Source organism: Antechinus flavipes, chromosome 3, assembly GCF_016432865.1.
Source record: "Antechinus flavipes isolate AdamAnt ecotype Samford, QLD, Australia chromosome 3, AdamAnt_v2, whole genome shotgun sequence".
NCBI lineage: Eukaryota > Metazoa > Chordata > Mammalia > Dasyuromorphia > Dasyuridae > Antechinus > Antechinus flavipes.
In genome coordinates, this window is record NC_067400.1 from 630375384 (window position 1) to 630388262 (window position 12879).

Here is a 12879-nt window from a genome sequence, read left to right on the forward strand (position 1 = left end):
CTGATGTTCTGCAAGCTTGTAATCACTTATGAAAGCCTTTCCACACTGACTACATTTAAAAGGTGTCTCTCCACAAAGGACTCTCTGATGTTCTGCAAGCTTGTAACTACTTATGAAAGCCTTTCCACACTGACTACATTTAAAAGGTTTTTCTCCAGTATGCACTCTTTGATGTTCTTTAAGTCTGTCATTTCTCATGTAAGCCTTTCCACACTGGCTACATTTAAAAGGTTTCTCTCCAGTGTGGATTTGCTGATGTTTAGCAAGACTGTCACTTCGTGTGAAAGTCTTTCCACATTGATTACATTTAAAAGGCTTCTTTCTTGCATGCCTTCTCTGATGTAAAACAAGACTGGATCTCTGTGTGAAAACTTCTCCACACTGATTACATTTAAAAGATTTCTCTCCAGTGTGGATTTTCTGATGTCTGTTAAGACCTTCCTTCAATGTGAAAGCCTTTCCACATTGAATACATTTAAAAGGTTTCTCTCCAGTGTGGATTTTCTGATGTCTGTTAAGACTTCCCTTGAATATGAAACCCTTTCCACATTGAATACATTTAAAAGGCTTTTCTCCTGCATGGATACTCTGGTGTAAAGCAAGACTGGCTCTCTCTATGAAAACTTTTCCACACTGATTACATTCAAAAGGTTTCTTGCCAGTGTGGATTCTTTGATGTGTAAAAAGACCGGAGTAGAATTTGAAAGCCTTTCCACATTGAAGACATTTAAAAGGTTTCTCTTCAGAGTGGACTCTCTGATGTAAAGCAAGATTGGAACTCTGTCTGAAAGCTTTTCCACACTGACTACATTTAAAAGGTTTTTCTCCAGTATGCACTCTCTGATGTTCTTTAAGTCTGTCATTTCTCATGAAAGCCTTTCCACACTGGCTACATTTAAAAGGTTTCTCTCCAGTGTGGATTCGGTGATGTTTAGCAAGACTGTCACTTCGTGTGAAAGTCTTTCCACATTGATTACATTTAAAAGGGTTCTTTCTTGCATGCTTTCTCTGATGTAAAACAAGACTGGATCTCTGTGTGAAAACTTTTCCACACTGATTACATTTCAAAGGTTTCTCTCCAGTGTGCTTTCTCTGATGTAAAGCAAGATGGGCACTCCATGCAAAAGCCTTGCCACAATGATTACATTTCAAAGGTTTCTCTCTAGTGTGGATTCTCTGATGGGCAACAAGAATGTTATTGCGTGTAAAAGACTTTCCACATTGATTACATTTAAAAAGCTTCTCTCCAGTGTGGATTCTCTGATGTGTAGCAACGTGGAAGCTCCATCTAAAAGTCTTTCCACAGTAATTACATTTAAAAGGTTTCTCTCCAGTGTGGATTCTCTGATGTCTAGCAAGATGGAAGCTCGATCTAAAAGTCTTTCCACATTGATTACATTCATAAGCCTTCTTTCCAATGTGGGTTTTCTTATGTTTTGATAGATTGGAGATATCTGTACAATTTTCTCCACCTTGATTGCATATGGAAGAATTTCCACACTGAAGAGATGAATAAGGCTTCTCTCTAGTGTGGATTCTCTGATGCTCAATCAGGAATGATCGGTAATAGAAAGCTATCCCACATTCAGTACATTCATGAGACACCTCTCCAATATGAGCCTTCTGAGACCTAGCAAGAGCTGGATTCCAACCAATGGTTTTCCCACACTGATCATATCCAGATCTTTTCATTCCAGAGTGGTAAGGAAGAGATGAGAGATAGGATGAGGTTGCTTCACATACATTATGCTCATCAGGCTCTTTTCTAATATGTGTCTGCTGATGAGAAAGGACATTAGAGTTCTGACTGACAGCCTTCTCATCATTATTACTTATGGAAAGCATTTCGTCAGTATCACTTTTCTGATGGCCACTGAGGTCTGAAGTGCACTTCACAGCTATATCCCATTGATTACCTGGAACCAATAGCTCTAGCTCTTCAGTGAAGCATTTCTTGAATTCACTACTTTGAAGACAATCACTTCCTGAGGTCATTTTCTTACAGCGATTTAGGATAGAAGTCCATTTAAATCTCTTTCCAATTTCATACAATTCAGAATCACTCTTTGCATATTTATCTATTTTGAGAATAAAATCATGCAATTCCTTAAAATTGAAGTCACAGGGACCATCATCCATGAATCTTTGCAGGTTGTGTTCTTCCACAAAGATTCCCAGCTTTTTACTCATCTCGTTTACTAGGAACCCAGTTTCTACATCTGAAAAAGACAAACATAAATACACAAAAAGTCATACACACATAAATAAACAAAATAGTAATGTTATATAAGAGTCATTGCAGCTTGTCACCAAACTAAATATACAAAACTTCATAGGTGTCCTCAGTGCAAATAATGGCTTTTAATACCCTAATTTCATTTTTAAGAGACAGACTGGCGGCAGATAGGTGGTGAAGTGTACAGAGCATCAGCCTAGAAATAAGGAAAACCTGAGTTCAAATTTGACCTCTGACACTTAACACTTTTTAGCTGTGTGACTGGACACTTCATTTAACCCCAATTACCTCAGAAAAAAAATTTAAAAAAAAAAAAAAAAGAGAGAGAGGTAATATGTGAGACATGCATCGCAAAGTACTAGACCAATCAGAGACTTATCTTCTCCCAAAGAAAAATACACATTCAGCAAAGGCAGGGGCCCAAGGCCAAAATGGCTACCAAATACTTAATGACAGTAGATTTGAGTCTTCTTTGTGCTGGAATAGGGTTTGCTAATTTAGAGCAAAAACTGAGGCAATACACAATTGAATATTGTAGAGCAGGTAAGGAGTAGAGCGCATTCAGAGATTTTTTGGATAATACCACATTTATTCACCTGGGATGCCACACAGTGTGAATCACTTCTGTGCCGTTTGTGCTCATTTTGAACTGATGATGAACATCAACAAAAGAGAGAAAATGGTCATTACCCAAGGACAGCAGGTTCTGGACACTCTCCAGCATGACCTCCTTGTACAGATCCTTCTGAGAAGGGTCCAGGAGACCCCACTCCTCCTCAGTGAAGTCCACCATAATATCCTTGATTGTCACCAACTCCTAAACGATCAAAAGTCACTTGATTTAGAGCTGAAAGATCCTCCAGAATTCATCCAGTTCAACCTTCATCAACTTAGAAGAGGAAACTAAAGCAGAGATGGGATTGCCTAAAACATATAAGCTTTAGAAGTGTCAGAACCTATTAAGTATTAAGAGCCCAGTGGAATATTGAGAAAAGCATTTTCCATTCAAAATGAGCGTCATGTTGGATAATAAAAGTTGGAAAAAAGTATTACTATAACATGCTTCTCCCAATGGATTTAGGGATAATACATGAACTCTATAGAACCTGTAGAGATGAAAGAGAGAAGATGATGTGACATCCCTCCTCACAAGGAAGGTATTAAGTGATTATATATTTTAAAAAATTCTATGAAGAGTTTGTGAGACATAAATACTATGTATTTTGGGGAAGAAACCATTAGCAGTGATCACTGAGGAGAGAACAAAGAAATTATCTAGCAATTTCCTATGATTCTAAAATGAAATCTAAACTAGATGGAAGCAGGAAAAGAATTTTAAAGGGAATCTGGCCTCAACTAGCTGGCATGAGACTCTTCCCAGACAAGTGATGAAGCTTTATCTCTTCTCATAAGGTGAGCTTGTTAATAGAATATGTTCTGTGAGAGATAATTAACTGGGACACCATCTGTCTCCTAAAAAGCCAATGCTATGACCTCTGATGCCACATTCTTGCCCTGATTCCTACTTCACTCAGCCCCCAGAGCCCATCCAGAGGTCAGGCTATCCTGGCTGAGGAGACCTTAGAATCTGCCCAATCCTTATTCTGGGACTGCTTCCTGCTCATTACTCTTTGCCACCCAATGCCAGTCTCTTTCCTTCCTTAACTCTGGGAAGTACAATCATGTCCCTCAAGTTCTATGACCCAGACGTTTACACATCTAGTAGTAAGTGAATTTTAGAAAAAGCATCACTGACTTCATTTGATGCTATGCTGCTATTCTTTTTATCAATGTACTAGATGTCCCCTTCAGTATCTCTCATGTCCCAATCACCTTCAGCAAACTCAGAGCACTCACTTCCAGTCCTGTTAACTGTCTAAGAAGGCACAAAGGACTTAGCAAATGTTGCCAAACTACCTGAGTAATCGAGCATTTGTTTCTTTGTTCCTGGGTTCTCTTGCTCTGACATAAATATCTGTGCTTAAGACTTCACACTTGAACTCTCAATTCACATTTTCTTCTTTTGGTGAAGATGTACTTTTCAAGGAAAGCAGAAAGATGGGCAATGAGCTTCACTGCAAGTATCTCTGATGAAGGCCACGTTTCCAAATACATAGAGCTGAGTCAAAAGTGTAAGAATAAAAACCATTTCTCAATTTATTAATGGTTAAAGGAAAAGAACAGTTTTTAGATGATGAGATCAAAAATAGTGTAGGAAAGAAATGCCCTAAATCACTTTTGATTAGGGAAATGCAAGTAAAAACAACTCAGAAGTACCAACTCACATCTATCAGATTAACTAATAAGAAAAGATATGATCAATGCTGGAAAAAATGTGGGAATAATGGGACACTAGTGCACTGATGAGGAAATGTGAAGTAATCCAAGCTTTTTGGAGACCAACTTGGAAACATGAACAAAGGGCAAGCAAACTCTGCAAATCTTTAGACCTACCAATAGCACCTCTAGGTCTGTATTATTCCACAGAGATTACAAAAAGAGAGAAAGGGCCTACATGTGTAAAAATATTTATACCATCCCTTTTCCTGGAGGCAACTTTGTGGAAATTGAGGGAATTCCCATCAACTGGGGAATGACTGAACAAGCTGTGGTGTATGAATACAATGAAATAGTATTATAAAATAAGAAATGGTGAACTGGAAAATTTCAGAAAGAACCAAAAAAACCAGAGTGATACAAATTGAAATAAACAGAGCCAGGAAAAGATTGTATACAGAATCGGCAACTATTTGGTGATCAGCTATGAAGGACTCTGCTGTTCTCAGGAACACAAGGATCTAAGGCAAATACAAAAGACTCAAGAAGGAAAAGGTTTTCCACACCCTAAATAAAGAACTGATGGACTCTGAAAGTGATCGAAGAATTTATCTTTTAGTTACTTTATTCTTTTTTCTAATTTTTTGATGTTTCATTTTTTACAATTCAGATTAATAGGAAAATGTTTTAAATGATATTAGGAATATAACTATATCAAGTTGTCTACTATTTTATGAAGAAAGGAGAGAAAGGGATGGAGAAAAATTCACAACTCCAAATCTGATAAACATGAATAATACAAATGGTCATGTCATTAAATTGAAAATAATTTAAAACCAACAAGCAAATGTTCCTTTTTTTTTAAACCTGGGTCCTAACTTCTTTATAACTCTCTCTGAGAACCAACAGATCCCACCCAAAGCCCAGGTCAGGCAAGGAGGAGAGACTGTGTCTGTGACATCTGAGGAAATGTAACCCTCCAGTCATGGCGTCTGTCACACCCTCCCGGGGATAAATAACCCACAGTTTACTCTCTGGCTGGACCCTGAGCTCCCTGACTCTGACTTTCCCTACCAAGGACCCTGACAATTCCCACAACAGGATCAATGAGATCAAACTTATGTGGCCCCTGGCACACGGCAGACACCACAAGCTCCAAGCTTCTGCCCCCTGTCCTTGGGCCTTTTCACTGGCTTCTCTCCTGTTTGCACCGGCCTCTTCCCTCCCCTCCTGCTTCCTTCCCATCTCAGCTAAATTCTATTTCTAAACATTTATTGACTTGATCTGGGACCTGGCAAAGCAGAGGGACTCAGAGCCCTGGGGGCCGCCTGAGAGGCAGGAAGTGGGCAGCGCCAGGGGGTGATTCCTGCCCTGCCGGGGCCCCTCCCTCTGACAGGAGGAAGCTCCCTGGGCTCCCCCTGGGCAGGGGCCGCACTCACCTGGGACGAGGGGCTCCGGCTGCCGGGGGCCATGTCTCTGGTTCCGGGCTTGGGCCCCAGAGAGGGAGGCCGGGGTCTGAGGCTTCCCTTCCCGGGCTGGTGCTGACCTGCCCACAATGAGAGAGAGAGAGCTCTGAGGGCAGGGAGGCGGGGGGCGGCTGCTCCCCGGGAGGAGGAGGAGACATCTCAGCTCAGAGGAGGCAGAGAGATCTCGCCTGTGGGGGCAGGGAGACCCTCCCACTACCCCGCCCCCACTAAGGAGCCTGAGCCCCACGGGGCCTTCACCCAATCCCTGGAAGGCCAGTGTGACCTGGCCAAGCCCTTGGTCCCTGCCTCAGTTTCTCCATCTGTAACAGGGACCCCCACCTGCCCAAGTCCCAGAAATGACAGATGTCCCAAGACCACCAGGAGGGTCATCGGTCAAGGCGAGGGGCAGGATGGGAGCCCAGTCCCCCTCCTGCCAGGAAACCTCCTCCACCCCCAGCCTTCCAGGCAAAGGCAAAGGACGGGACAACGTTCGCACTAAGAGCTGCAGGTAGAGAGCGCTCCCCGTACCCCAGGCCCGGCCCTCAGTGCCTCATAGAGGGATCTCCCGGAGGGGAGGGGCTGCTCTCACCGCTTTTTGCACTGGAGGAAACTGAGGCAAACGGTGTAAAGCTACAGACCCTCCCCCCTCCCCCAAGTGTGCAAACGGCCACTGGCGGCTGCTGAGGAGACCCCGCAAAACTGGGGGCTCAGTGGGGGAGGGGTCAGTTGGGTTCCGCAAGGAACACTCAGCAGTGCCCGCCCCCTCCCCTCAAGCCACAGGGATGCACAAGCACGCCCCGCCCCCCTCTCTAAGGCCCCAGGTACCCCCCCCCACGCGCACACGCAGCTCAGTTACACGCCCACGCGCAGCTACCGCACTTTTGCACCCCCCACACACGCGCACCCGCACTCGGAGCCTGAACAAGCGCACCCCGAGCTGCAGACTCCGCCACCAGCCCGGCCCGGAACGGCCGCGGAAGGGGAGGAGCCTCAAGAATGGAAGCAGAAGTCCCGGCCCGCGCCTCCGAGAGACGCCCTCCTCCCTCCCCCTCCCAGCCCAGAAAGAAGAACCGAAATAAACTAGGGAGCCGGGAAGCAGCGCCTGCGCCCCAGGGGACTCCCGGCATGCCCTGGGTCTCAGCAACCCGGGGGCGGAGATGGGAGTGACGTCAGCAGGAGCCCTTCTTTGGCGCAGTGAAGACTCCCACTTCCTTTTATTCTTGGCTTTGTGCCCCCTTCTTTCCTGGAGGTTCCCAAGCCTTTGGGGAGGAGCTGGGGATGGAACGTGGGGTTCCGTACAAGAAAGAGACCCGGATGTGATCGGAAATTCCCGATGGGAAAGTGCAGGTGGAAGTTCTGTGTTCGATCATTTGCATAATTACAAATGAGGGCTCGGCCCCCCCTTCTCCCGGGAGGGGCCACGGGACCTGCGCCCTTCCCCCATCCCCCCTTCAGTGAGGGGGCACAGGGAGAGAACCCGCCCATGCTCTGCCCTCTGACACCGCTGCGGGTTTGCTGCCATTTCTGTTCCTTTGGACATTTCCCCCGGGACAGCCGCTCATTCTGTAATGCAGGAGAAACTGAGCAAGGCAGAGATTAGACAACAATTTAATAACTTATTGAATGGAGAGATCTACTGAGACCAAATGCATCCATGGTTGGTCCCAGGGCTGGATGAGACTATAGTCGCAAAGAATCCAGCGCTGAGTATTAGCAAGATTCTTTTAAAGGATGACAAGAACAATGACCCAATGGGGGAGGTACCTGGATGGGACTGACCTATTGGGGGGAGGCACCCAGGAGGACATAATGGGATACTGGGGAGGCTCCTGATAGGCTAATGACGTCTAAAATGGATAAAGACCTTTATTCCATCAAACATGAAGAGGGACTGGTTATAACCCGAGACAGAGTAACTGAATAGGACAATTAGGGAAACTGGGTCAGGACATTAAACGAAAGAGAGAGAAGGTGATTCAGACATAATCAGTTTCTTCTCTTGATAAGGATAAGATTTTTCATCATATGACATTCAAAGTAGTCATGGATCATTATGCTGCTGAGAAAAGCAAAGTCATTTGCAAGTGATCAACCCAGAACATTGCTATTACTTTGAATATAAAATATTTAACTTTGCTTGAGTTCATGGAGGACTTTCCAGGTTTTTTTCTGAGAACATATTCAATGACAATCATACACCCTAATTTCTCAGCCACTCACCAATTGATGGGCATTCTTTCTATTTGCAGGGTTTTTTTTGCATTGAGAATATAGGTACTACAAATATTTTTGTACATATAGGTCCTTTCATTTTTTTTTCAATATTTTTTTTAATAGCTTTTTATTTACAAATATATGCACAGGTAATTTTTTAGCATTGACAATTGCAAATCCTTTTATTCCAACTTTTTCCCTCCTTCTCCCCACCCCTTCCCCCAGATGGCAGGTTGACCAATACATGTTAAATATGTTAAAGTATAAGTTAAATACAATATATGTATACATGTCCAAACAGTTATTTTGCTGTACAAAAAGAGTCGGACTTTGAAATAGTGCACAAGTAGCCTGTGAAAAGAATAAAAAATGCAGGCGGACAAAAATAGAGGGATTGGAAATTCTATGTAGTGGTTCATAATCATCTCCCAGAGTTCTTTCACTGGTGTAGCTGGTTCAGTTCATTACTACTCTATTGGAACTGATTTGGTTCATCTAATTGTTGAAGAGAGCCACATCCATCAGAATTGATTATCATATAGTATTGTTGTTGGAATATGTAATGATCTTCTGGTCCTACCCATTTCACTCAGCATCCTTTCATTTTTTAAAAATTTCTATTGGGCATTCATGTTTAGTAATGGCAACCTTAGGTTAAAGAATATGCATGAATTTATGGCCTCGGGGTATGCCATATCTTTTGATCACTTATCAGTTAGGAAATGGCTCTTGTTTTTTTATGAATTTGAATCTATTCCCTCTATGTTTGAGAAATAAAGCCTTACCTCAATTCAAATATATGTAGAGAATTGACTCAAATTTATAGGAATTTAAGCTATTCTCCAAATAATAAATGGTCAAAGGATATGAACAGACAATTTTCAGATGAAGTAATTGAAATGATTTCTAGTCATATGAAAAAATGTTCTAAATCCCTATTGACCAGAGAAATGCAAATTAAGACAACTCTGAGATACCACTATACACCTCTAAATTGGCTAAGATGACAGGAAATGATAATGATGAATGTTGAAGGAGAAAAGGGAAAACTGGGAAAATAATACATTGGTGGAGTAGTGAAGTGATTCAATCATTCTAGAGAGCCATTTGGAAGTTGTCCAAAGAGATATCAAACTGTGCTTACCATCAGTGACTCTACTAGGCCTGTATCCCAAAGAGATCATAAAGAAGGGAAAGAGACCCACATGTGCAAAAATGTCTTTGGCAGTCCTTTGTGTAGTGGCAGGAAAGTGGAAACTGAGTGGATGCTCATCAGTTGGAAAATGGCTGAATTAATTATGGCTTATGAATGTTACAGAATATTTTTGTTCGTTCAGAAATAATGAGTAGGCTGATTTCAAAGAAGCCTGGAGAGATTTACATAAACTGATGCTAAGTAAAGTAAATAGAAGCAAGAGATCATTGTACATGGAAACAACCAGATTATGTTGTGATCTAGTTTGATGGAAGTGGCTCTTTTTTAACAGTGAGATGATTCAAGCTGGTTCCAATAGTCTTATGATGAAGAGAGCCATCTGCACCCAGGGAGAGAATGGGAACTGAGTGTGGATCACAACAGTATTTTCACTCTTTTTGTTGTTTGCTTTTTCATTTTTCCCTTTTTGATCTAATTTTTCTTGTGCAACATAATTGTGGAAATACATATAGAAGAAATGCACATGTTTAATATATATTGAATTCCTTGCCATTTAGAGGTAGGGGTAGAGAGGAGGAGAAAAAATTTGGAATACAAGGTTCTGCAAGGGTGAATGCTGAAAATTATCTATGTATATATTTTGAAAATTAAAAGCCTTAATTAAAAAAAAGGAGAGAAATAAGGCCTTATCAGAGAAACTTGCTTAAAAAATTTTTTTTACAATTATTATTGCTCACTTTATCTTTTCTCATTTATTCTATTCTCTATTTCCTTTCAAGCTGCAAGTCCTCAAAAGTATTGTTACTGACCTATCCTCCTTCCAATATGTCCTCTCTTTTATCACCTTTTCCCTCAGAATAAGATAGATTCCTATTCATATTGAGTGTGTGTGTGTGTGTGTGTGTATTATTTTCTTTGTCAACCAATTCTGATTAAGAGTAAATTTCATTCACTCACTCATGTTCTCCTCTTTCCCTCTAATGAAAAACTTTTTCTTCCCCCTTTTTCAATGGCAGATAATTTACACTGCTCCACTTCTCCCTTTCCTTTTCCCCAGTACGTTCCTTTCTCCTCCTTTCATTTGATCTTCATGCCTTCATATTCAACCTGCATCTGGGCCATTTCTCTCTATTTCTTCAAACCGCCATAATGAGAAAGTTCTAATAACTTACAAGAATCATCCTCCCATGTAGGAATTTAAACAAATAAATCTTATTAAATACCTTCTGTTGTCACTTTCCTGATTACCTCCTTAGGTTTCGCTTAAGTCCTATATTTGAAAATCAACTTTTCCATTCAGCTCTGGTCTTTTAATCAGGAATGTTTGAAAATCCTCTATTTCACTGAATATACACCTTTTCCTATTAAGGATTATATAATATATATTATATTACATTATTTTATAAGGATTATATATGTGCTGGGAAGGTGATTCTTGATTGTGATCCCAGCTCCACTGCTTTCCTAAATATCATATCCCAAGCCCTTCAATCCTTTAATGTAGAAGCGCCGAATCATGTTATTCTGACCATGACCCCACTCTACTTGAATTGCTTCTTTCTGGATACTTGCAGTATTTTCTCTTTGCCCTGAGAATTCCAGAATTTGTCAATAACATTCCTAGGAGTTTTCACTTTTTGATCTCTTTCAGGTGATAAGTGATTTTTTTTCAATTTCTAGTTTAAGAATAGCAGGACAGTTTTTCTTGACAACTTGAAAGATGATGTCCAGGCTCTTTTTTTGATCATGATTCTTTCACTTAAACCAATAATTTTTTATCAGTCACTTTTTTTTTATTTTTAAATTGTTTACCTAACTTTTTATTTTTCAAAATACATGCAAAGATAGTTTTCAACATCTATCTTTGCAAACCTTGTTACATATTTTTTCCCTCCTTCCCTGTCCCCTAGAGATTAAGTAGTTCAATATAAGACAATAATAATTTGTAATTCATCTCTTCTGGATGTATTTTGCAGGACAATTGTTTTTCCAACAAGATATTTCACTTTTTTTTTTTAATTTTATTTTATTTAATAATAACTTTGTATTGACAGAATCCATGCCAGGATAATTTTTACACGACATTATCCCTTGCAATCACTTATGTTTCGTTTTTTCCCCTCCCTCCCTCCCCCCCCCCCCCAGGATGGCAAGCAGTCCTAGATATGTTAAATATGTTGCAGTATATCTAGATACAATACATATTTGCAGAACCGAACAGTTCTCTTGTTGCACAGGGAGAATTGGATTCAGAAGGTAAAAATAACTCGGGAAGAAAATCAAAAATGCAAATAGTTCACATTCCTTTCCCAGTATTCCTTCTTTGGGTGTAGCTGTTTCTGTCCATCATTTCTCCAATGAAACTCAGTTAAGTCTCTTTGTCAGAGAAATCCACTTCCATCAGAATACATCCTCACACAATATCGTTGTCGAAGTGTATAATGATCTCCTGGTTCTGCTCATCTCACTCAGCATCAGTCCATGTAGGTCTCTCCAAGCCTCTCTGTATTCATCCTGCTGGTCATTCCTTACAGAGCAATAATATTCCATAACATTCGTATACCACAATTTACCCAGCCATTCTCCAATTGATGGGCATCCATTCATTTTCCAGTTTCTAGCCACTACAAACAGGGCTGCTACAAACATTTTGGCACATACAGGTCCCCTTCCCTTTTTTAGTATCTCTTTGGGGTATAAGCCCAATAGAAACACTGCTGGATCAAAGGGTATGCACAGTTTGATAAATTTTTGGGCATAATTCCAGATCGCTCTCCAGAATGGCTGGATTCCTTCACAACTCCACCAACAATGCATCAGTGTCCCCGTTTTCCCGCATCCCCTCCAACATTCATCATTATTTTTTCCTGTCATCTTAGCCAATCTGACAGGTGTGTAGTGATATCTCAGAGTTGTCTTAATTTGCATTTCTCTGATCAATAGTGATTTGGAACACTCTTTCATGTGAGTGGTAATAGTTTCAATTTCTTCATCTGAAAATTGTCTGTTCATATCCTTTGACCATTTAAGATATTTCACTTTTAAAAGATAATGATGAATGTTGGACGGGAAGTGGGGAAATTGGGAAACTAGTACATTGTTGGTAGAATGGTGAATGGATCCAGTCATTATCTTCATATTGTCAAACTTAATCGTCTTAATAAATTTTCTAACTTAATACCTAATTTTAGAATATTTTTCATGAAGGGATGATCCACCTATAGAAGTTACATATCACAGTATCCTAAAAGGAGAACAGATGGGATTTTCAATGAGACCCACATAATTTATTTTACAGCAAACTCAGTTCCAAGATGGTCCCATGCTTCATTCAGTATCTGGACCACGAATGACCTTGGAGCAGTCCCCTCCCCTACTTTGGCCTGATTTCCTCCCCTAGACCGTTTGTGAACCTGGCGCTGTCCTCTCCATCCACATACTTCATATCCTCCCCTGCATCATGAATAAAAGATGCTAAAACAAAAACTGAGGACTCCCTAGGGCCTACGAGTAAATTACTGCACCCATTT

General features: G+C 41.0%; 1 protein-coding gene across 1 annotated transcript in view; it reads right to left on the reverse strand.

Annotated features, from left to right (window-relative positions):
- LOC127556780 (zinc finger protein 28 homolog) overlaps positions 1–7125 on the reverse strand; it is a 100472-nt gene extending 93347 nt beyond the window's left edge. Inside the window, exons 1-2 of the mRNA XM_051990213.1 lie at positions 6911–7125; positions 5953–6059 (exon numbers count right to left, since the gene is read on the reverse strand). Of these exons, the coding sequence (XP_051846173.1) occupies positions 5953–6059; positions 6911–7106 (303 nt within the window). The 5' untranslated portion in view covers positions 7107–7125. The remainder of the gene's footprint in view (positions 1–5952; positions 6060–6910) is intronic.
- Between the last annotated feature and the right edge of the window lie 5754 nt (positions 7126–12879).